At 42.4% G+C, this 26040-nt stretch overlaps 1 protein-coding gene and 1 long non-coding RNA gene across 5 annotated transcripts in view; one reads left to right on the top strand and one right to left on the bottom strand.

The window, feature by feature from the left end:
* Window positions 1-1158: 1158 nt before the first annotated feature.
* LOC131829372 (uncharacterized) lies at window positions 1159-13859 on the bottom strand. The gene is made up of 3 exons (XR_009352831.1): window positions 13373-13859; window positions 3779-3900; window positions 1159-3289 (listed from the first exon to the last, which is right to left on the bottom strand). It is a non-coding gene; the product is annotated as an uncharacterized LOC131829372 (long non-coding RNA).
* CDK6 (cyclin dependent kinase 6) overlaps window positions 13292-26040 on the top strand; it is a 243913-nt gene continuing 231164 nt past the window's right edge. The window contains exons 1-2 of one of the 4 annotated variants that reach the window (XM_059171112.1): window positions 13292-13458; window positions 16327-16932. In XM_059171112.1, the coding sequence (XP_059027095.1) occupies window positions 16700-16932 (233 nt within the window). In that variant the 5' untranslated portion in view covers window positions 13292-13458; window positions 16327-16699. Of the gene's footprint in view, window positions 13459-14684; window positions 14948-16040; window positions 16216-16326; window positions 16933-26040 lie in introns of those variants that run through there. The other 3 variants (XM_059171113.1, XM_059171111.1, XM_059171114.1) reach the window with 3 other exon arrangements.

The following is a 26040-nucleotide window of genomic DNA, read 5'->3' as shown; positions in this document are numbered from 1 at the left end:
AACCTGTCCCCATGCTGAGCACCGAGCTGGCACATGGTGGGCGCTCAGTAGGTATTTATTGAATGAATGAGGAAATAGATAAAGCTACACCTGGATGTTTTACTTGTGATTTGACTCTAGATAAGGGGGCATTAACTGGGGGAGAAAAGGATCATCAAAGACGAAAACAGCTTTCTGCTTCTTCCACTCCAGCTGTTGCTACTACCTCCAACTCTAGTCTTTGGGGCTCAGTTGATTTTTCAACAGAGGTGGGTTTTGGGGGGAAGTAATTGGAGCAGGGAACCAGGCCCACCTATGATTACTCTAAATGAAATAAAACAACTTGATTGTACACACAGTGTTTTAAAAGACAATGGTTAAATGTATATTAATTCAGTACACAGTATGCATAAAGTAACCTACCTATAAAATCAAAAGGGCTTCACAGGGGCACCTGGGTGGCTCAGTGGGTTAAGCCTTTGCCTTTGGCTCAGGTCATGATCTCAGGGTCCTGGGGTTGAGCCCCGCAGTGGGAAATCTCTGCTAGGCAGGGAGCCTGCTTCCCACCCGCCCCCTGCCCCCGCCTGCCTCTCTGCCTACTTGTGATCTCTCTCTCTCTCAATCTGTCAAATAAATAAAATCGTAAAAAAAAAAAAGGCATCATATCACCTCCAAACCATCTGATCACTAGCATTCCTTTGCTACATTCAAATTCTTATAACCTGATGACTACTGTTTTTATGTTCTTCAAATGCGTAGTTTATCTATGATAGTGTAAAAATAGTCACCCACCACATCATTCTGTATGTTTTCCTACATGCTGTTTCTATTGTGTATGCTATTTAAAATTTCTTATGATCTTGTTAAAAATATGTGTTTATAAATTATAAATTCTGGTTTTTTGGTTTCTTCAGTTATGATTTCACCCCCCTCAATATGGTTGGATTCCAGAAAACCCAGAAACAGTATCTAACAAGATCAGAGCAGAGGAAGGAGAGGAATGGCAAATAAACGTTTTCCAGTGTCGAGTTAGAAAGATATTCGATCTTTCAATGTGCTCAACAAATGGGTTTAATAATGCACATTTCAGTATAAAACAGTTCACAACAGAAATATTTGCTACTCAGCCCATTTATCCTGGGAATTACACAACATGGACCATTTTCAATAACTCTTTTTATTATAATGATTTCCTCCTGCTCAAGCAACAGAGATGTACAAACCATTTTGGTCTAGAAATGTAATATGTCGAGATACAAATGTATTAAAGACTGAAATATAATCATTTTCATCACTTTGGTTCAATGTTACATTGTCTTTCTCAAGGTACTTTAGCTTTCTAAAATCTTTCCGAGCAGAATATAAAATCGCTTTTTATTCAGGATCCATACAACTAGACAACTTGACAAAGCAGATTTATTTAAAAGTCATGGTAAACTACTGGTAGACCAAAACAAGAGATGAAGATATATTTTTAGGAAACCGTTGGTTTCTTTTAATTTTGTAAGTTAAAGGTCTTGAAGTGCCTTTTGTATCATAAAAAATAATATCATTTGGTATAATTTTGCCGTGTAGAATTTTATATTTTGGTGTCAATCCATATATATTAAATAGATAGTAACTTTTTACTTAATAAGTCCATTGAATTATGTGAAACCTCTTTGAACATTCTGAATGAGTGGAAATAAAACATCATGCATTTCATCATTCATTTATTCAGCAAACAGGTATTAGAAGCGTATGATGTGTATAACACAACAGAAACTAGTTCCTGAAGGAGTTTAACAATAGAGAGAATTAAGATATATTTCTATATCACTATAATTTACAGTACAGTAGATCCCCCCTCTGCCCATTATCCACCCAGATACTTTCCAAGAATGCCCCGTGGGTGCCTAAAAACGTGGATAGAACCAAACCCCATATATACTGGTTTTTCCTGTACATACATACCTATGGTAAAGTTTAACTTCTAAAGTAGGCACAGTAAGAGATGAACAACAGTAACTCATAATACAATAGAAAAATAATAACAATATACTGTAATAAAAGTTATGTGAATGTGCTCTCTCTAAATACCTTATTGTACGGTACCCATCTTCCATTTTGTGATGATGTGAGATGATGAAATATCTATGTGATGAGATGAAGTGAGGTGAATGACGAAGGCATTGTGACCTAGCGTTAGGCTACTATTGAACTTCTGAGGATAGGTCAGAAGGAAGTTCATCTGCTTCCTGACAATGGCCCACTGAAGGTAATTAAAACTGAGGAAAGTGAAACCATGAATAAGGGGTCTACTATAATAATTGCCACAAAAGATATGCTGTAAAAGTGTATGGGGCTATTGAGATTTGTGTGTTTTTTTTTTTAAACTGGTCTGACAATTTAGTGCTTAGAATTGTCTATTTTACAAAGCCACCTGAATGACAGTCACATAAAGCATTACACTCATTCTTTTTAGCTTTTGTGTATTCAGAATTTTTTTACCACGTTTGTCCTGTACTTGGAAAGCAAAAATTCCGGGAGTGTTGAATTACTGAGCACATATTGTGAATAGGGCACTAAGCGGGGCACTGGTCCTAAACATTACAAATGAAGACAGCAGACATGGTCCCTTTGCTCGAGGAGTTCCTAATCTAATAGGGCAATGAGGGGAAAAAAAAAAAAACACATTTGCACTGAACATGTCTTTCATTCCTTTCTACATTCTCACCATCACTGGACTTGAACTTTATTAGGCATCAAAGAAACCACATTATTTCATCCATGTCCCCCAGGAGCAGGAAGCAATACAATTGGTTATGGTTGATTTTATGGTTCGCCCGTGATTGTTGATCAGACAGGTCCGTGTTTTCTTTTTTTTTTTTAAAGATTTTATTTATTTATTTGTCAGAGAGAGAGAGGAGCGAGAGTGAGCACAGGCAGAGTGGCAGGCAGAGGCAGAGCGAGAAGCAGGCTCCCTGCCAAGCAAGGAGCCTGATGTGGGACTCGATCCCAGGATTCTGGGATCATGACCTGACCTGAAGGCAGCTGCTTAACCAACTGCGCCACCCAGGCGTCCCAGGTCCGTGTTTTCTAAAGCCCTGGGTGCTGGGCTGGTGTAACCCACACACCGGTGAAGAGCACTGAGATGGCATTTCTGATCCACTCGAGTCGCAAGCAGTCTTTGATGAAGGGCTTCAGATCTCAGAAGCAGAGGTCCCTTGAAAGAGGAGAATTCTACCCAGGAAGTGAGAGCTCTGAAAGACTTGTTTCTGGGGACTCTTCGTGGTGACATGACAGCTCCTTGTCGTTCAGAACCCTTCCTCTATGAATGAGAACAGAAACAGCGCAAGAATGGAGGAGAAAACAGGGAGAGCTAATCCAGAGCAGACTGTACAATGTATGAGAGAGAAAGTGTAGAAGAAAGTAAGAAAAGGCAAGATTTATGAGGAGAAAGGGAGGGAAGAGGGGGAAGGAAGGAAGGAGGGAGGAGAGGGAAAGAGGGAGAAAAGTCGAAGGGAGAAGACGGAGCCTATAACACTAGTAGCAAGGGATCCAAGGGTGTGGTGGCTGAGTACTGTGCAGTAAATCCTGGGCCAGGTGCCCAGGAAAGAGGACAGTAAAACTCTAAGAAGTGACAGCTGTTTTATCAGGAGGAATATTAGCAATAATCATAGCTAACATGTACTTTCTGTGTGCCAATCCCATAAGTGCTTTGCATGGATTAACTCATTAAATCCTCAGGATGACCCTGGAGGAGGAGAGTCTTAACCCTGATACAGAAATGGAGTTTCAGAGACCTTAAGTAACTTACCCAAGGACACAAAGCCACTGAGCAGCAGGGCCCAGATTTGAATCACCAAAGCCTGTCTCCAGTGTTGCAACTCCTTAAGCACTGCGTTCCCCCTCACTGGCTCTCACCAGGCATGCAAGAACCTGGAGTAGGAATATGGCAGAAAAAAAGCAGGATGGATTGAGACATGAATCTGGCCACCCCTGGCTTCCAAATCACTTCCCACTCTTTATATGAGGAGAGACAGATATTTGGAACAAAACTCACATTTGTTACCTACACATTCCAGTGTAAGAGATACATTCCAGCATAATTTCAATTAACTGAATATACTTACTTTATAGTTTTAATGATTTTAGAGAAAATCTTATCTGTGGTGTGTTGAATCAGATTATCTTTAAGGAGCACCTTTGTGGGGAACCCTCCCACACCATTGTTGGGAATGCAAGCTGGTACAGCCAGTCTGGAAAACAGTATGGATGTTCCTCAGAAAGTTGAAAATAGAGCTACCCTATGACCTAGCAATTGCACTACTGCATATTTACCCTAAAGATACAAATGTAGTGATCCGAAGGGGCATGTGCACCCCAATATTTATAGCAGCAATGTCCACAATAGCCAAACTATGGAAAGAGCCTAGATGTTCATCAACAGGTGAATGGATAAAGAAGATGTGATGTGTACACACACACACACACACACACACACAGTGGAATATTATGCAGCCATCAAAAAATTGAAATCTTGCCATTTGCAATGACGTGGATGGAATTAGAAGGTATTATGCTGAGTGAAATAAGTCAATCAGAGAAAGACAGTTATCATATGATCTCACTGATATGAGGAATTCGAGAAACAAGACAGAGGATCATAGGGGAAGCAGGGAGAAATGAAACAAGACAAAACCAGAGAGGAAGACAAACTCTGAGAGACTCTTAATCTCAGGAAACCAACTGAGGGTTCCTGGAGGGGAGGAGGGTGGGAAGGATGGGGTGGCTGTGTGACAGACGCTGGGGAGGGTATGATGAACACTCTTAATTACGTAAGACTGGTGAATCACAGACCGGTACCCCTGAAACAAATAATATATTATATGTTAATAACAATAAAAATAAATAAATTTTTAAAAGAGTAGTAAATACAGAAAAAAACCCCAAATGACTAATGTCATTATGGAAAAAAGTTCACTCTAAGTAGTAATTAAATAAATGTAAATAAAACCAATAATGAGAAACCATTACCCCTTAAAAAAAAAAGGGGAGGGGGCATCTGGGTGGCTCAGTTGGTTAAGCGGCTGCCTTCGGGCTCAGGTCCTGATCCCAGCGTCCTGGGATCCAGTCCCGCGTCAGGATCCTTGCTCAGCGGGGAGCCTGCTTCTCCCTCTGCCTCTGCCTGCCACTCTGTCTGTCTGTGCTCACTCTCTCTGACAAATAAATAAATAAAATCTTAAAAAAAAAAAAAAAAAAAGAACACCTTTGTGAACAATCCCAGCTGAAGCCCCTTAGCAGAATATTGGTTGCATGTAAAATACCTAAATTTAGACAGATTGTACTAAGATATGTATTATAGATAGATAGGTAGATAGATAGCAGGGGCTCTTGCCAAACAGATAGTTATTCTTAATTAATAAACCATCAGTTAGCTAAAGACTGACTGGTTGTAAGCCTAGGCAAGAGGAGAGCTCATTTACTCATTCGTTTGACAAATATTTATTGCTCACTCTGTGCCACGGATTATTTTAGTGATACAAGAGAATATGGAAGAAAATTCAAGCTCTTCTGTAGATTCCATTCTGGAGGTTGGGGGATACAGACACTGAGCAAATAAACAAATAAAGCTTTAATGTGTCAGATGGAAATAAGTGCTAAGAAAAAGAAAAACAAAATGAAATAAGATGGATAGAGATGGGACTAGATGCAATTCATGTAGGGTGCTCAAAGTAGATCTCTTTGGTGACTGTGGAGTGAGACCCGAAGGAAGTGAGGAAGACAGCCACGCCGATGAGTCGGTGGAAGAGCATTTCAGCTAGAGGGAACAGCAAACACAAACCTCAGAGATGTGAATGTGCTCTGTGGGTTTGTGGAACACTGAGGAGGCCAGTGTGGCTGCCATAGAGGGAGCAACAGGGAGGGCACTTGGAAGAATCAGAAAGAGGCAGTGTCGGGCAAGACTGAGATTTTATTCTGAGAGAAATGGGGTGACACTGGAGGGTCTGACACTGGAGAGCGGTGATATAAACTGTGGAAGTATCCCTGGGAAATTAAAAAAAAAGAAAAAGAAAAAAGAGGGTAAGGGAGGTGGGGGAGTGCCCCCCATGTGTTCCTGCGAAAGAGTATGGGATAGGAAATACAATGCCATCTAAAGCCAAGTAAACTTCTGCTAAGCTAAGAAGACAAGGTCAAAAGGTAGAGAAGGGATCACTAGGATGACAAAAAGCTCTTTTTTTTTTTTTTAAGATTTTATTTATTTATTTGAGAGAGAGATCACAAGTAGGCAGAAAGGCAGGCAGAGAGAGAGGAGGAAGCAGGCTCCCTGCCAAGCAGAGAGCCCAATGTGGGGCTCCATCCCAGGACCCTGAGATCATGACCTGAGCCCAAGGCAGAGACTTAACCCACTGAGCCACCCAGGCGTCCCCCAACAAACAGCTCTTAAAGCAAGAAAAGTGGGAGCCAGAGACTGTGGGAGAGTGATGGGAGTAGGGGCGCTCTTGTAAGGAAGCAACATAGTACATGGCTTTTAATACCAATGTCAGCACACATGGGCCACACGCAAGCAGCGGGAAGGAAGAAGAGAGAGCCAAACGGAAGGAAGAGGGTGAGGAAGACGGAGAGGTAGAGACTAAAAGGTTGAGCAGTACTGGTGTAAGGTTTCAGGTGAGACAACTCACTCTCTCCTCCATCCCTCACAGACCCAGAGACTGCTGTGGTTTGGTCAAAGCCTAGGATAATTTTGAGTTTGCACTGTTTCTGGTGGTGTTCTTCCTGCCATAGGTAGAGGTTTCAGTCCAGCTGACAAAGGGTTAGCTGCCTTTAAAAAGAGATAGGAGATGTAATTTCATGAAAGGTATGTTGATTGTGTATTTATATTTATAAAAGTTCTGTTAAATGCAAAATACAGTTCGCACTGACTGAATTCTCACCCCAGCTTATTATGGTGGATAATTGCATCCTTACTGTAAGGGTGAGGGAAACTGGGGATCTGAAAATTTAAGCACCTACTGCAAGGTCACATGGTGGCCAAGCTTCTTATCCAGGACCATCAGTTCCAGCTGTGTAAATGTCCCTACATCTGGGGGAGACCTTAAAACCAACCATGCACAGGGCGAATGTTATACAAAACAAGAACACAGAGGCAATAGCCTGTCCCCTGACACATTTGAATAACGGCTTTGGGTCAGCAGTACTTGGGATTTCTGATATCTCTGGAGAGCCTCAGATTCACAGCATATTGTCTCTTACGCACCCCCCCCATACAGTGACACCCCCCCCCCCAACTTCCCACTGCCTCACAGGAGGTTGGCTGCCAACGTTTTCAATGGGTTACAGCTATGTCACATCGCCCAGAGTTATGCTTCATGTCATCTTCGAGGAATTTCTGTGATCACCCAAGATTTCTGCTCTTTAGTATCCTGGTGTGGTGAGCACTACAGTCATGTATTTATCATATTTTATTAATGGGGGTTGATTAATTTAATCCATCACCTTTCATTTTAGCCAAGTAATTAAAAACTCGGCTTCTCTCTCCTCATCTAGTGAATTTTTCTGATGTTTTCCTAGAAGTCTTCATTTCTATTCAGTCTTGAATGTCCAGAGGTTCATCTTAGAGAGACCCCAATACATTTCACATTTGAGGTCCAGAACCTCTGGGTTGCTAAATCCGAGTCCCATCCGCTGACCCTATTACTGTTTAGGGGATTTATAAGAATAGATATATAATGGCGGGGCCAGACGGCAGCATTTTCACGCTACCTCGGCAACAGCTATACCCATTGTTGAGTCTAATCATCTTTTTTATTGACAAAGACCTTAAGGTCCAGGGGCTGAAGTGTGTTGCCCAAGGTCACACAGGTGGTGTGTGGGCAACTTCAGTTTAAATTTCAGGTCTTCTGACCCAAAGACCAGCAACTTCAATTACCTTTCCGTATCTTCTCTTGTGAAAGTAAAACTCTCTGTTGCATCTCTCCAAACTATTTTCGTAACATCTCACTGAACGGTTAACAACTCCGTTAAAGAGGTAAGACCCTGAAGGTCAGAAAGATTAAATGACTGGTAACTTAGGGTACAGTGAGCATTGCTTTAGAGGAAGAACTGGGAATAAAACACAAGTTCTTGGCTTAGAAATAAAGGATTCTCTCCTTTAAAATGCACTCACATAGCTGATAAGGATATTGCTCAACAAAATTAGCAATCTTTCTCAGTTCTGGGTTATGGAGTGTCTCATTTACCTCAGAGTTTAGTACTTGCTCTTTTTAAAGAGAAATTGTTTAATTGGAATTGGGGAAGACAATGCAGAAAATTACCTAAGCACATTTTTTTTGCAGGTCAGATTTTAGAATGTGCCTTCCAGACAAATTTAGAAATTTATCTGAACACATTTTCTTTCAGAAAAAATGTTTTTAGTGACCAATATCTGCAACACAAGAAAAAACAAATCCACACCAAGTAACAGGATGACTGGTTCTTTCCTGTTTAAGCAAAGTGGAACACTGTCCTCAACTTCTCAAATGTTATTCTAGTTATGCCACGCCGTTCCAGTCTGTCTGTGCCTGCTTGATTCCGTAATGCTCATGTGGAGAGACAAGAACCTCTGTTGCATTCATTGACCACCTACTATGGCCAGATGACACAGCCAGGAGCTGGATCATGGCCAAGGGGAGCAAGGCACGGTGCACACACTTGAGGAGCTCAGGGTAGTGGAGAGCAGAGCATCGGGCTTTTAAGGGCGGAGAAAGCAGATGGCCTCAAGAAGTGGGAGCCAAGAGGGGTGTCGGTCAGCTGAGGGACTCTCCTGGGTTTTAAGAGCAGGGCCTTAAAAAGATGATCGGATTTGGAGGAGAGGCTAAGAGGAAGGGAACTGAGGGTAGAGGAGACACGGTTCTGAAGTCCGGACATCAGCACACGGATCCTTAAACTTTGCTGGCATTATATAAAACATGATTATCATATATCTCCCTGAGGGGAATAGGAAGAAGTAGTCCCAAAGGGGATGCAGGATCTAAAGCCAACTTTCCCATTGACTAACATTCATTGGACATAAAATACTTGCCAGTTACTGTATTAGGTATTGAGGACACTAAGATCTGAGTAACTGAACAAATCTATAGCAGGGTTTAAAAATCAGACTCTCTCTCCAATTTGTGGAAAACTGTTTGATCCATAGAGCTACACAATTATATAATTTCTTCTAGAAATCTAAAGAACCCTGCCAAGAATACCATTTACCATTCTGTATTATTTTGAGGAAAAATCCCTAATGAGACAAGGTAAGTTACATGAATATAGACCCAGACATTATATAATCTCATTTAAGAAGACAGATTTCAATGCACAATAGGATTGACCTAGAGCACCATTCGTTCTAGAAGAATTAGGTTGCACAGACACTCCATACTTAGAGCCCAGAGGCTACATCCCTTGGTCCCAGGACTTGGGCAAGTATTTCCTTCACTTGCTCCTGCCGCCAGACCATTCACAGAAGTTTCTCCCAGGTGCCTTTCTTTGCCCCTTCCTCCTACCTCCCAGACCCCACTTTATCATGATTCCCCCCGACTGTGTTGTACCTTCTCTGCTTCATCTGAACGGTCTCTCTAAAACGTGGACACACCTTTTAGCTCAACAGAAGGCAGCTATGGCAACACAATAACAATTGTTAGGCCACGTGTATGGTTGAAATGCTAGAAATCAGTGAAGTAGAACACTAGAAATCAAAAGGAAATGTAGGTCTTTCAATGTGATTATCACCATCTTTTATAAATATCTGTCTAGTTATTTTTCTGATTACTCATAATACTAATATAGATGAAAGGGTCTTAAGAACACGTTTTGAACATGTCATGACAATATGCTAAGAACGTACAAGTATTCACACACACACACACAAACACGCTAAGCAAATAGAAGATAGGAGTAACTATCAAAAGAGAAAAATATGACAATTACACAAATGTGAACATAGTACTGACATGTTGTAGAGGGAGCACAGGGATAATTATAGAGCAAGAGAACCCATGAAAACGGAAAATCTCAAAAAAAAAAATATTATGTTTGGTTTTTTTCTTCTTAAGTTTCTAAGCTACTACCTGATATATTTCTTTTCCCCTCCGGGCAAATATCAAAACCTTCGTAAGTTTCTTCAATGCACTACTCTAGATCACATGCAACAAGAAAAGAGAAAACCCCAGGTCATTTCCAAATTGACAGGAAGTAATGTATTTAGAAGATTGAATTTATAAATCATTTAAAATTCAGAATTGGTGGTGTAATTGAGTTTTCCTAGGATGTTTAGTAAATTTTCAGTATTTTAAGGGAAAACCTAAGAAAACATTTTGGAAAAGCCTGGGTAAGAAAGAATGCACGAAAATGCACTGTATTACATTCTACTATTTCTGTTAAAATTATAGTTTTTCATAGTAATTATTCAATAAAAATAACATGTACATACTCATATAAATCAAGTTAAAGATAAGAGTAACTGTTTTGAAAGTTATTAAGCCAGAAAAGTTTTTTATTTAACTAAAAACAATAAACAGAAGACCTTTATAGGCTAAAAGTATACATTTAGGTGGACCTCCAATTAAAAAAATTGTGTAGTAGGTTATAGCAAAACCTTATTTCCAAGTTTCTGGAAAATACATTTTATACATTCAAATAGCCAATATAAATCAGAGATGATTTAGAATTAGATGTACATCATCAAATTACTCATTTTAAATAAATTACTCATTCCTTAAACAAGATTACAAGTTATAGACCAGAACTTTAAATTTTATTTTTATTTTAGGTAAAAACAAAAGTTTACAGATATTTGATATAAAGTGTTCACACAGAGAAAGCATCTCTTATGTGACACTAGGAAAATTTTCAGTATAAACTACATCATATCTGAAGATAAATCCATGAGTTCTAATTTTTAAAAACCTGTAAGTTGATTTGCAACTTTAGGATATTAGATACATGGCATGTAAATCATTATTCTTGAATCCCATATATTCATTCACAAAAGGCTTCTAAACAAAGGAGTCGGAATTTTGTTCACAGTTTATAAACTTTGCACAAATTTTGTTATGATAACCTGTTACCTACAGAGGAAGTTATCCATAAACAAAAACAATCTGGTATTTAGTAATTTTACACAATCCATTATAAAACTTCCTGGTCTAAGGCTGTAACCAACTGGGATTTCATATGAACCATAACCAGAGAGAGTGAACAATGATAAATTAACAGTATCAGAGAAAACAGATAACATAGAGTTAACACTCAGTGTATTTAATTAAAGTTTCTTTCTTCCTGCCTCATACAAGTGGTCTAGTAATCTCAATCATAGAATTTCGAATCCATCTATGGTTGTTGTCAAATTCAGTAATTAAAAATGCAACCCAGTTTAGAAAGGACATTTTTCTCTTAATTTTAAAGATATTTGTGGCTTACTATTTTTAAAACAAATTATTTACCCAAATAAATTTTTACCATCACTTGCTGGTTCCTGACTATTTATTGACAATTATTTCTAAATTACATAAATGTGTTAGTCACCAGCAAGTAAATCTTGTTTTAAAAATCATTGATGAGCATAACAATTTTTAAAATGTAAGGTTCTCATTTGTATCTCTAGTTTAAAGTCTAATTAGTGATTTGTACTGATCCAATATTTTATATAAATATAAAATCTAACCATTTGTTTTCTTCAGTCTCTATGAGGTTATAGATATCTTTACAAATTTTGTTCAAAAACTGAATTTTAGAAGACACACTCCTAAACACAAAATCTATTTTATGAATTTTCTTAAGCATAAGGAAACACAAATACCCACTTTTATCATTCAAGAACAAATTACTATAATGCATTGCAAAATATTTGCTAATGAAAATACAACAATTTTTATTTACCTAACCTGTTACTTCTCACTGTAGTATATAATAAATTTTATAAGGGCAAAATTTTGATTCACTCTGACATTAGCAACATGGTTTAATTCAAAAAGTCAAAAGATTTATAGAGGTAATATTTCCAACTCAAACAGTATTTTGCTGGATTTCAATTTTTCCATAGAGCTCTGAAATAAATACATGTTTTTAAACTTTGCTTTAAGATGTGTAAAGGGGTTTCAAGTATTCTACAGATACAGACTTTAGAGAACACTGAATTCTTAAGAAAAAAAAGGAGCTTTTTGTTGTTGTTGTTTTACTCCATTGTAGGATCTTGAAGACTTTTTTTTAGTCCAAAATCATTTTCACCTGCAATAATTGTGTTCAGGTTTTCTTAGCAGGTGAAGTATACATTCTTACAAGGTTTCAAGTTTTAGAATTCCAACAATGCATTTAAACTGAGTACCCACTGAATCACATTCTCTCCTCTTTGTTGTGTGTATGTGTGCCTATTATCTTCCAATTCTAATATTTATATTAGATCTTAGTCTTTTTAGCTCCCCAGAAATACCTTAGTGAACCCTCAGCAATTGCTAACCACTGAATAATTGTGAGCCGGCGAGCCCCTTCAAGTAGATCGTTAACCACAGAGTGCCTGACAATTTCCAAATCCTATCCTCTGTCCAAAAGAAAAAGATAGGGCTTTGTGAGGCCGAAAGGAAGCGAAGGAAAACAAAACAAATGTAGCTCATGCTGAAAGTGAAAAGTGCTTGGACAGATTAGTATTTTCTTTTCTGCAAGGCGCCCTGCCAGACTTTTTTTTTTTTTTTTTTTTTTTAATAGAGAAGAGTTATTTTTTTGTCTGATTTTTCAGTTTCTTGGAAAGTGTTGGTATTTACCATCCCCACCGGCCCCTCATAATTATGGTTGGTTGTTTTGTGTTTTTTCCATCCGTCCACATCACAGACTGCTGATCACTCCCCCACCCCCACCCCCTGCCTCACTGTCAAAACCCCCAACTCTGGGCGACCCTGGGTTTGGAAACTCCGCGGACTCCCGACGACACATCCCACTCTTCCTCTCACGCCTCCTATTTTAGTTGCAAGATCCCTCAGTCCAGTTGCAGTCAAAGCCGGAAATTTTCATTTAACTACACCCCCCCCCCCTCGCCCCCTACTCGGAGCCGAGAGCTGGGGAGCTGAGAGCCTCAGAGCACAGCCGGGTCTCGGCCGCCTCCCCTCTCTCCGGAAGGCTTTAATTTGCACACTTGCTTGCCACTGCGCAGCGAGCCCCTAACCCCCGCAGCCGCCGCCGGGTGGGTCTCCGGCAGAGTCGGCCTCCGGGGCCCCCGCCCTCACCCCCGCTGCTTCCCCGGCTCGGCCCCGAGCCCCAGTCGGAGCCCCGCAGCCCTCGTCCGCCCCCAGCGAGCGGCGCGGGCGGCGCCCTCCGCCTTCCCTCCGCCCTCCGCCGCTGTGCCCACCCCTTCGCTGGAGAGAGTGCTGGTAACTCCTTCCTCCGAGCTGGTTACCTGCTTTGCGCCGGGGTGGACACGTGCGAAGTTCCAACAGACACTCGCAGCCCCCTCGGGAGGCCCGAAGCTGCCGGGCCCCTCAGGTAAAGGCTGTGCGTTCGGGTGGGTGGGCTGCGGGGTGGGGTGGGGGTCCCCGGGGGAGATTTGGGAGCCTGGCCGGGGTCGGAAGCGAGAGTGTGGGTAGGGGTGACTGTGGTGTGTGTGTGGGGGGGGGGGTGTATGTCTTCCGAATCGACTTTAGTTAACCCCTTACGAGCCGAGGCAGGCTAGTTACGGGCACCAGTTTTGGGGAGTTAGAGGAGTCTCCCCTAATCTGGCAAGAGGACATCCCACAGCAGGGACACCCCCAATACTAAGAGCCTGTGCCCGCTCCCAAGTAGCCATGCGCACAAACACCCACACACTCGTGAAGCTTCCTAAAGAGGAATATAAACTCTACTCGGACACTCATACAATAATCCACACTTTAAAATGCACTGCCTCTGGGGACTCCATGCGGGACTTTGTGTTAACGTGCCCCACATTTATTTCCCCACTAAAGCTCACTCTTCAGCTCGCGGAGGTGTGGGTGTGGCCTCCACCTACTCCACCAAGAGATAAATGTTAACGCAGGCTTCTTGCTGCCACCCCCTGCGGGGGTGTTATGCACACTTAGGAGGGCAGAGGCGGCCCGTGCACAGGCTTGAAGCCCCACAAGGACGCACGTTTGCTTTAGCTTCCCAGTTTACTTTTATAATTTAAAATATCCCAGTTAAAACGCACACCCTGCGGTGAGCAGCTCCGGGCCCCGCAGCGCGCCCCACAGTGTGCACGTGGGGCGCATCTGCGTGTGCGCACACGCGGGAGTCGTGGTCCCAGTGCGGCCTCTTGTCGCTGCGCTGGTGGCGACCCTTGCGGTGCTTGGCAGGCTTCGGGAGAGGCACATGAAGGATTTCATTGAGTGTGAAGACAGAGAGCAGAGACAGAAAGCAGAAGGAGGCGGCTGCAGCCTTTGTAGTCGCGGAGGAATGCGGAAATGTTGAAGCACTATGTCAAACTTTTTTGAAATGGGGTCAAGTCACATTCAGCCAGCGTGGGAAAGCAACAACAACAACAAAAAAAAAGTGGAGGAGAGGGGGGAAAAAGGCACTGTTGCTCCCGTTTCTCTACTCCGGAGCCGACCGTCCGGGGAACGAGGGGGGAGAGCCAGGGCTGGCGGTGCGGGGCCGGGCCGGGGCCTCGGGCGCAGCTCCCTGCGGGGGTGGGACGTCCGCGACGAAGCTTTAGCTGCTGAGCCTCGGGTTGGACTGGGGCGGGAGGGGGATGCGGGAGGGGCGGGCTGCGCAGGCGGCGGCGGCTCCTCGGCTACCTGTGTGGCCCTAGGCCTGGCTCAGACCCTCGTGCAGGCTCGAGGGGGCTCGGTCCTTGGCTCCCCCAGGATTTGCCTTCACCTTTTAAGGAGAGCTTTGAATGGAGTGTGTGTGAGGGTCTCTGCGCTCGCTGCGGTCCCTTCTGCCAGCACACCGTGGGGATCGCGCCATTTGTTTCTTTAATTCCTGGCAGCCGGCGAGCGGGCCAGCGGTTGCGGGGCAGGTAATTCCGAGGTGTCCCGGGGATTCCAGGCACGCGGCCGGCGTGGCGAATGTCCTACTGAGGCCGCGGCGGCCTTGGGTTGGACGCTCGCTAGGTCCTGGATTTCAACTGTATGGTGAAGGGAAGCGTGCCCCTACCCTACCTCCCCACCCCCGCACTTTGTTGTGCGGCGGGCTCCCGGGCGGGGGTGGGAGGGGTTGGCGCGTTTGGCTTTTGATGAGACCAGGCCTTAAGCCGAAAGAGGAATGGAGCCACCACCTCTGCTATTTAAGATCCAGAAGATCTGGAGAAGATCCAGGGAGTGGGAAAAGGTTCGCGAGTGCTGGCCCCGAGGGCGCAGTCCCCTCTTTCTCACCCCCGAGTCTTGGCATTTACTCCTCCCATTCCCAGACTTTTTAAGACGAGGGTGAGTTTTGATGAGGTTGAAATTAGCTGAGAATTTCAGGGCGAGACGGTTATGCTACCTTCCTCCCGAAGTTATTCTTTAAGGAGATGATAAGGTAGAGTGCGACGATACCCCTTTCTCCCACCCTTATGGTCTCGTGGGCGACTCCCACACCCCCTCCAACCCCCCCCGCTCCAGGGCCCCACCGTTCCTCCTCTCCCGAGTAGCGGGAGCCCCAGCCCTCCCGACCTCATGGGTTTCCACCAGGGAGGTCCTCCGAGTCGGAGGAAGAATTCCGTTTCCAATCCAGACTTCTTTACCCCAAAAAGACCATTTGTGTGTGCAAGTCGTTTTTTAATGTCTCCTCGTAGAAAAACTGAAAGTAGAAAGAAAGGAAGCAATTTCCTAGCAGATGTCTGACCACCCCTTCTCGCACACTCCCAGCATCGGGTTACAGGGTCCTGGGAGCCCCCACCCACATTCTGCAGCCCCACAAGGGTGGACCCACAGTCCCTCCACGGCCGCTTGTGCACAATACCTGAAAGCCCCAGGGCACCCCGGGAGCCCCTCTCCCTGCACGTCCAGGCCCGGGGAGGAGGGGTGGGTAGCAGTGCAACACAATGATGTAGGGATAAATATTAAGCCGTGACATTGACGTGCCCGGCACCTCCCCTCCCCCGCGCTCCCGGCACACTCTGGGCTGCTCGGCACGCCCCCTCCCGTTCCACTGCGTCCCGCGCCGAGCGCTCATCCCCGAGGGGCCCCTGCAACCTCTCCGCGCTAAGACGGCTCCAGCTCTGCAGGGAAAGAAAAGTAACTTCGCTTTTCTCGGAGGAACCAGGAAGGATTAAGCAGCCTGGGAGAGGGCAGGAGCGCGCCGAGGGTAGCGTTGGGGTCTTTATGAAGTAGGAGGAGGGGAGTCTGCGGGAACCCGGAGGAAGGCGCCTGGGATGTCTGATTGCACTTTTTCTTGTCCTCCCGTCTCTTTTTTTAGGTGGAAGGATTGTGGACTGAGACGCGCTCGGGCAGAGACTATGTAATCGCTTCGGTGTCTGTGCAGAGGACTGCGCTTCAGGGAGGGCAGAGGAGGGATCGGCTCGCTCCTTGGCGACTCGGCAGGCGGAGTTTCGCGGCGGCACCGGCGTTGCGCCCGCCCGCGGGGAGGTCGCTCTATCCAGCCCCAGCGGCCGCGAGAACCCGAGCGCCTGAACGCGGTAGTCAGCGGGGGCGAGGGAGAGCGAGACCGAGCTCCGGGGCGTGAGGGAGCGGGCCGGGGAGTCCGGGAAGAGGCGAGCGGCGGTCGCGAGCGAGCCAAGCGCGCCCCCCGCCCGTGCCAGCGGTGCCGCGCCGGGCGGCGTCTGGGCGGCATGGAGAAGGACGGCCTGAGCCGCGCGGACCAGCAGTACGAGTGCGTGGCGGAGATCGGGGAGGGCGCCTATGGGAAGGTGTTCAAGGCCCGGGACCTGAAGAACGGAGGCCGTTTCGTGGCGCTGAAGCGCGTGCGGGTGCAGACGGGCGAGGAGGGCATGCCGCTCTCTACCATCCGCGAGGTGGCGGTGCTGAGGCACCTGGAGACCTTCGAGCACCCCAACGTGGTCAGGTGAGGGGGGGAGCGGCGCCCGCGCCGTCGGAGGCCGAGCGCGCGGGGGAAGGGCCGGGGACCCTTGAGGCCGGAGGGCGGCTGGGGAGGCACGGCCTGTTGCCCTTACAGAGTGAGCGTAAGTTTGGTCGACCCAGCCGCAAGCCAGAGCCGGCGACCTTCCCACGCAGCGAGCAGAAAGACGAGTCAGGAAATGGGACCTGCGCAGGCTTCCCCGCGGCGGTGCCAAGTGCTCTGTTTTCTCCCTGCTGTCCCCGAAAAGGGGGTCCAGGAAGTTGGGTGCCTTTTAGGGAACGAGCCAACCTGAGACGTGCCCTGCCAGCCCCCGCATATTTTCCCTGGCCTTTGGGGAATTTTTGAGAGCCTGAGAATAAGAGAAGTGGCAGGGTGCGGTGAAAATCAGTAGGATGAGAACTTTCCTCATGGAGCCGAGTATAAATAAAGGTTTTTTTTTGTTTTGTTTTGTTTTGTTTTTTTAAAATAGCAACTTAAGAATATTATTGCCAGTCACGTCTAGTTTTTCTTATTGAAGTTATATAGGGATAAATAAGTGTCAAGCAAGAGCGCCTGAACATTTTCTTCCACAAATATTGCTTGTTTGTATGTATTACTAAATGTCTCTAGTCTAGCATGGTTCTCACACTACTTCTTAGAATTAGTGATGTGTGAATCTAAGATGTGGAATCTTCAGAGGGTCAGAGGGTAAACGTTCTGCTTTTGCGTCTTCTGGAGGAGATGTGGAAAGTGGATGGAGAGACAGCATTTCTTAAAGCCTCTCCTGTGTTGTAACCAGTAATTAAACTGAAGTGTGTGTGACTAGGATAATGGTGTTTTCTTAGTGATCCTGGAATTTCCCCATTGTGTGGTTGAGATTGTGTGGTGTGTCATGCTTTTCTTTTTTTGAACAGATACGCTTAGTTTTAAGCAGAAAAGGAATGCATAGAAGGGTCTACAAATTTGGGTGTGATTTTTTACCTATCTCAGCCCTTAGGAAAGTGTTTGAAAAAGGAAGTCGTGGGGTGTTCTTCCTGTCCTCTCATCTATCTGGGGATTCTTTTCAACAAATACATGCCTACTGTGTGTGCTGTAGATGAAATTATGTAAATAAGCACAGCTAAATATTTTTGTAAAAAGTCAAACAATTTAAGATTAGTCATCAAAGTCAAGAGACCTGAGACTGACCTTTGAAATACCAAGACCTACAGAGACTCAGAGAGCCCAAGTGTCTACCAATCTTCCTGGGAGGTTTTGACTTGTCTCCCCTTAACCTATGTGATTTGTGTGGTGCTTTGTTACCAACACAGTTAGACTAAGGCTAGAAGGCTGCAAAGAATCATAAATACGTAAATAAGGTAGTAAATGGCTATGAAAATAGGACCCCCATTATAAACTTCTGCTTGAACCAGTAAAAAAGAAGGTGTGAAGGATAATGAGGCCAGGAGAATGAGTGTTTTAAGGAAGATGGGGTCATATGTAACAGCAATAGATTACCTTTTGTGTGTGTTTTCTTTGTTAAAAACCAAGAGAAACTGTTCCTGTGAGTCTTTGTGATATTGGAGGAGAAAAGGGAGTATACATTTTGTCCCCTGTAACTTAGTTATCTTCCTGGAGGAATCACCTAGGTACTTCCCAAAAGATAAATTCTACCCCTGTAATTTTAGGATCCAAGTTTTTGTTCTCTTGTCTGTTGCCTGTGCAGTGTGTCCAGTTAAGGACCCTTACTTGTAAATAGATAAAATACTATCCTTCCAACCTAGAGGTGTTATAGAAGCACCCCTATGTAATGCTGTCTCCTACAAAGCACTGCTCCTGTAACAGGATGGTTTTTTCCATTGTGTTGGTAGATTTGGGCTAAACCATTCTTATTCTCTTGATTTATCCTCTTGAAATTGATTTGTGTTTAAAGATTTCTAACTGACCCATGACTTGGATTCTGTACTGAGAAATTTCAGGAGACAATACTTAATAAATTCAAGATGAAATTATCTAAAGGTTTTTAAAAACCTTATTTTGACAGATTAAGTGCTGATGATGACGCCTACCTCTTAGGAGTTGCGAGGAAGAGCTGAGATAGTGTAGATGAGAGCACTGTGTAACTTTAAAAATGCTTTTAATGTCCAAGTATTATTTGTTTTCGTACTAATTAGTGGGGCCCTCATCTCGATCCAAGTTCCCAGTAAAGCATCTGTTCCCCTTACCTTTTCAGTGTAACAAATCATACTCAAACCCAGACCCTACAGGCTCTGAAACCAAGAAACTACTTGGATATAATGGTCAGAAAAGACCATCAGTCATGTCATGAAATTCAGTGACTTGATGATGTCATCTTCACGAGCTACATATCTCTGTTCCATTTTGTTTCCTTCCTTTTCTCTTCCACCTCTGCATTGGGGCAATCATTGGTCCCCATGACTTGCCTAACTAGATGAGGAACTCAAGATTTTGCAGGTTGCTAATATTTATTGAGGTAGGGTCAAAAATCAAGGACAGAAAACAATACTTCTTTTCTTTCCAGGGGAGAGTTGTCAAAGTTGGACCACCCTCCCCATACCTGGCTTATTGGTGCCCCCACAGGACCAGTAGACAGTGCTATGGCTGGTTCTTTAAAGACTTCTGAAAAGGACAGATGTCTTTGTAAGTGCCTTCAAGTCTTAAGTAATTGGTCATAATTATAGGCCCTTCCCACAGGTAGTTAAGCCTGTAAGCTTGAAGGAACATGATAAACATACTAGATTTTTCAAAAGTTGAGATTTGATTTTGATGGATTTGCCAGAAAGGCTGACTTGTTACTGCTGTACTGCCTTTATGCACAGGGGTAATGACTTGAAATTCTTGTTTCCCTGTGCTTGATGTATCCCAGGCCTGGGCTTGATCAGCCAGTCAATGTCTAGGATGTAAATTTACTCTTATTTTATTGTCAGTAATCCCAAATCCTAGAGCCTTTGCCAGAATTCTGTGTGAACCTGTGTTAGAGCTTCTGCACTCCACAAAAGACTCCTCTGTTTTACCTTCTGAACTCAATTTGTATATGGGTAGATAAAATAATATGTTCTATCAGCAGTCTCTTGATTCACCAAATATGTAATGATGGCTTGTTTTGTACCAGACACTGCTAGAATCTGGGGATTCATCAGTGAACAGGTCAGAAAAAGTCTCCATACTTTTAGAACTTACTTCGTAGTTTGTTGTTCTTTTTCCTCTTTTGAAATTCACTTCTCTTTATTTCCAAGCACTTGTTGTGCCATATTTAGCCTCACTAGTTGTGTAGAGCAACTAATACTTACAATAATTTGGTTACCAGGAATTTAGTGATTGAGTAACTAATATAACCAAAACACTAATCAGAATCAAATGCTTTTTAAAGCATTAGGAAGAGACATAGAGATAGATGTCTACAAGACATTATTGACATGTAACTAATAGATATGAACATTTGGGCTCCATGTATCTAAGAGGGATTGAGGAAGGACCTACTGGTTACCAGGAGGTTAGGTGCTGGGAATGATACTTGGGTAAATCACGCCTACTTCCCTCAAATAATTCCCCCCTTGTTTGAAGGAGTAAGATGATCGCCAAACCCTGATTCGTGAAATAATATTGTGTCATTACAAAGATCCTGGTAAGCACCACCAGCATTGTCCCCAGGGATTAAATTTATTAGCGTAATTCAGATCAAGTCCTGGTTCAGAAATTGAAACTAATGGCTTTTATCAGTGGATAAACTTAGGATATCTGAATATGTTAAATTATTATTGTTGGCATATTTAATATGGCTTTAAGAAAACATGTCAGAAAAATCCATGCACCTCAGTGATAAGTATTCAAGGAGAGTTTTCCAATTTTCTCTTTTTAAAGAGCTCAGTAACTTACAGTATAAAAGGAAAATAATAATGTGATTTTCTCTAGGGAAACCAAATCATTAACAGGGTAGAAGAAACATGGCATACTATTTGGTGCAGCATAAAGCTGAATTCTCAGGTGGGTTAGTTCATGGGAATCCTGAATCAAAGTATTACTTTGTGGGTGAATAATAATGACTGTTAAGGGCTTGTTCTAGTGAAAGCAGGAAAAACAGGGGTTTAATTTGCTTTTTTTAAAGTCTCAGTATGTTAGAAGTATGTTTGCCCCTTCATTCTTTAAGAGTCCCTTGAAAAGTTTCCAATTTATCAAGGTTCTTTAAGAAATAAACATTTTCACAATTACGTTCTGCCCATTCCTTGTTCCTGCTGAAGAACTTGGTAATGTTGAATTGTTGGCTTTGCACTTGTATCCTTTTTACATAACTGTTAACACCTTGGAATTATTAGAATTTCTCTATTAAGGAGGAAAATGGCTTATAGAAGGAAATTTGTATAAATTTGAATATCTTTTGGTATATTTCTCCTATATTTAAGATTTGAACAAGTGAATATCTGAAAACAGACTCCCTGTTAAAAGTAAATTATCTGTTGTTGTTTTTTTAATGCCTCACTATCAGTGATTCCTTAGGAATGTTCTTTCAGATTGAAACCTCTAATACTTAAATTGTGTCATTGTAAACTCATGGACATTATTAGAGTTGGAAGGACTTTGGAAATCTTTCAGCCCTTTTATGTTTTAGGTAAAGAAATAAGGTCAGAGGTCAAGAAGCTTGTCCATCATGCAGTTTATAAGCTGGTGACTTGTTCTAAGATCTGAGTACCAATTTTTTTAAAAAAATTCTTTTTGTTTGTTTGATGGAAGAAGCTAAAAGAGTGAGTACATTTCTAGTTTGGAAAAAATGAGCTATATGTAGACAAAGGTGCTGGTTTGCCAGGAATAAATGACATATCAATTCAGGAAATTCCTGAATTCTGCAGTATGCAGAATAAAAGTATGATGATTATCCATTAAATTCTGCCTTTAAAGAATTTAAGTAATAAGTATGATCATATAAACAGCTGTAGTTAAAAAATAACACAGGTTAAAAATACACTTGAGTAATAATAGTGAATTAATTTTAGACAAAACAGTAGGAAAGATCAAAATGCTTGTCTGATGAATGAACTGTTACATAATGTGGGCTCTGGTATCTACTACCCATATAATGAAACAAACATCAGAATACTTGAAAATTAGGCAGCATAACAACCTCTTCATACAGAAGCAAATACAGTGCTAATGCTTCCTGAAGAACTATCCTCACTGTTGCTCTATTTGTAGGAAGGTTCAGATGAGCTTGTCTTCCTCGGAAGGATATTGTGAGCTTCTTGGTGTAATAGAACATGGCAGACACGAAATCTGGGTGCAGGAGGTTTGGTGACAGGACAGGGTGGTGTGCTTAGTGTTGGTCTTTGTCCAAGGGCCAAGAAGCACCATTGAAAGTGGCTACTGGAAGTGATTGGTAACAAGCATGCCTACATGAAGGTCACCTTCATGAATTCATCATGTTTGTGTGATGAATTGTGGATTCCAAGCCTGCTGGGGCAGGTAAGGCAGCAATCAGTTTTGTAAGAGACACTGAGCAGTTGTTTTGAATATCACCAGCTTGCTGCCACACTTGATTTCGTTTCACCATCTGCACAGGCAGCTCTCTGCCGAGAGGTGAAGTCAGAACCTTAAGGCACGTGGCAGAATCCATGTGAGTGTGCATCAGTGGCCTGGAGGTCCATGTGGGGTAGGGTTATTACTAAACATTTTAGTAATTTCCTACGCTTGACCAACTGTTGGCTTTGTCATTTAAGTAGCTCTTTTAATTTCTTAGTACTTATTATCTGGCCTTCCTAAAGGACTTTAATGCAGTAGAATTAGAATCACAGTTATGGATTTCTGAATTGGAAGGGATCTTCAATAGAGCCTAGTCTAAACTCCCTTTGGTCTTTGTAGGAATTGTTTTGTAAATATGTAAAACACTTGTCTTATTTTTCAACTCTTTTATTCCACCATTGCATGCATTGTTGATAGAAAGTGACGATGGCCAAGGTTCAGATGCAGGTTTAGAGCCAATGTTAGCAGGACAGGATGTTAGTGGTCATTACGTATCAGAAAACACACTCTTAGGACATAAAAATTATTTTCAGTTTAAGGATTGTATGTTTCTGACTTGAGTCCAGGATTATATCTCTTATATCTATAAGTAACAACAGCATCTATAACTGTTAGTTCCCAGTGTATATTTTCTGAATGAATGAGGTCGAATAAATTAAATTATGAACCCCTGAGATGAGAACTTTTCATCCTTTTAGAGCTGCGTACAGTGTTAGCAGGTACCTCCAGCTAAACATGGGGAAATTACTGGAGATTAACTGCAATGCATCTGCACACCAAGACTATTTAGTAAGAACTTTCAAATACTTATATCCATTTTTAAATGAGACAGATACCCATTTTTTGGTCTTCACTGCTAGCATTGGTTTTGGAAGGTCTTCCTCTGCGTTTGCTCCGGGTAGCCTACAGGTACGCAGACGACTTCTTTTATCCTGACTTTGCTCCTTGCAAATCCACCTCTGGGACTTCAGCTGGGGCTGATTTCAGAATGTGCGCTCTGTGCCCTCCCCTGTACTGCTGTTTCTACCTGTTGAAATGCTACCCATGCTTCAGAGCCAAGCCCTAATGCTACCTTCTTTGTGTGTGGTCTGCTCCTGAATACCTACATTTGAATAAAATTTCTGTTTCTTTTGAACCCTGACGTCTTTGGACCTCCTTTGTGACACTCCGTATATGTCTGCCCCTTTATATTATTATGTCGGTTATGTAAGATATACTGTTAATCTTCTCCCAACCACCCTCTACCTTTTCACACCCTAGTTGTGTAAGCTCCTTAAGACAGAGAGTATCTTGTGGTCATGTCCACTTGCATCGTTTATCCAGTGGAAATAAAATGAATAAATGAACAAATGAACAAAATAATGGAAAAGAGGTTCATTTATTAAGGAGGGGACCAAATGGATTATTTCTGTCACATGAAGGTTAATACTAAGGAGTGTCAAATAAAAAGGGAAAAGGGATCTGTTTGTAGGATTATACTTACTTGGTTTCATGGGAATAATAAAAAAAATACTGAAAAAAAGAGAACATTTCATTTTTGTTTTACTCCAACCTGTATAGCTTAGATTGAAGTGAGTTTCAAGATTTAAGTAATTCCCATCATTAACTGTACAGTCTTGGACTTGATTTCTATACTGTAGTAAAGACATGAACATTAGGAAATGTACACACATTTAGTAAAAGATGAAAATGTTTGGAACATCTTTAAATATAAGAGTAGAAGATATTCTGAATACATTTTAATCAATTGCTTGAATTATTTTGTTTTTTTCCCCTACTAATCTTAATATTGTTGGCTTTCTTTACTGGAAAAACTGAGGAGGAGCAAAATTAAGCAAGACCTTCCTGATAGTTTCTAAAAGAATATCAAGACTCGGAATTCTGTTAAAACAGTCTTCTACTCCATTTCATAATTTGTGTACAGAGAATTTGGATTCCACCTTGACAAACTGGTAGGTTTAGTTAAGTAGTCTTCCAGCCAAACTAATTCCAGTTCCTCAAGACGCATGTGGGTGTGGTGTGTGTGTGTGTGTGTGTGTGTGTGTGTGCGCGCGCATGCGCGCACGTGCATCTCCAGAACAGTTGAATGCAAGATCTCTGAAAGAAGGAATGGTATTTTCTTGTTGCATTCCCTGTATGCCAAGCATTTAGTGTGGTGACTGGCATCTTGTATCCCAGAATAAATATTTGTCAATGAATGAATGAATGAAGGAATTCAGATTTTACTTTTTTAGTCAGAATTGGATAATATGTCTGAAAGCATATGTGAGATTCATAGCATTAAACAAGTAATTATTGGTTATCTGTCATTCAGCATTTTTTTCAATATGATCGACCTACATCTTGAAATATTTACCCAAAAAGTGGTATTAGATTGGGAAGCTGTTTGAAAATGGAGTCTAGCTGAAACAAGTCGACCGTTGTTGAAGTTGTAGAAGTTCACTGTACTCTTCTCTCTTCATTTGTGTATGGTTGAAATTTTTCATCATAAGCTTCAAAAATGTTCCTAGTCAGTGAATAGTGGTCAGAATACTTTGCTTTTCTTTTTGACTTCCTTCACCTATTAGCTGAGTGACCTGGAGTAAATTCCTCATGTCTCTTCATGATGGGTTTCCCACCATAAAATCTGGAGTTAGTTGCTACTCTTTTGAGCTTAGAGAGTTCCTGTGATCAAATGAAGTAGTGTATGTGAAGATCAGATGTTACGCCGATAGAAGGTGTTACTAACAAAATGAATTCCTGCCCTCAAGAAGTTTGTAATTTTGTGGAGGACACGAGCATGTACACAGATCTCTGTATGACAGATGGGGAGTATGTACTTTCATTTTTTTCATCTTACGGGTTGAAAGTATGATGAGAGCTAGTCATTTCTGAAAAGATGTACATTGGATTTATAGTAATTTTAGTAAAATACAGTCTTTAATCTGGGTATTGGTAATTGGTATCAAGTTTACCCAGTGCTGTATCCTTTTTATTAATGGATTATTGTAGGAGGATCTGAGGACAAAGTGCTCCTGGGAACATGCTATCAGACTGGTGGCAGTTTGATGATTTCTTCTGTATTTCACTGTTCAGATTAACAAGAAGTTGAATTCTTTGTTTTTTTTTCTCTCTCTCTCACTCTTTTTTTTTTTTTTTTTAAGGTTTTATTTATGTATTTGAGAGAGAGACAATGAGAGAGGGAGAGCATGAGAGGGGAGAGGGTCAGAGAAAGAACCAGGCTCCCCACTGAGCAGGGAGCCCAATGCAGAACTTGATTCTGGGACTACAGGACCATGACCTGAGCTGAAGGCAGTTGCTTGAACAATTGAGCCACCCAGGTGCCCTCTTTCACTCTTTTCTAAAGATTTTATTTTTAAGTAATCTGTATACCCAACATGGGGTTTGAACTTACAACCCCAATATCAAGAGTTGTGTACTCTTCCGTCTGATTCAGCCAGGTTCCCCTTTCCTCTCTTTAAATTTCAAATCTCAAACAAAATTATTCCTTTTTATGTCACACATTGGCTTTTTAAAAAAATATGTATTTATTTGAGGGTGAGGGGCGAGGGGAGAGAGAATCCCAAGAAGACTTCCTGCTGAGTGCAGATCTGTCATGGGGCT

The sequence above is a fragment of the Mustela lutreola genome, chromosome 4 (genome assembly GCF_030435805.1).
Source record: "Mustela lutreola isolate mMusLut2 chromosome 4, mMusLut2.pri, whole genome shotgun sequence".
Classification (NCBI taxonomy): domain Eukaryota; kingdom Metazoa; phylum Chordata; class Mammalia; order Carnivora; family Mustelidae; genus Mustela; species Mustela lutreola.
The sequence above is the reverse complement of the archived record's forward strand: the minus strand, read 5'-3'. Positions and strand labels throughout refer to the sequence as shown.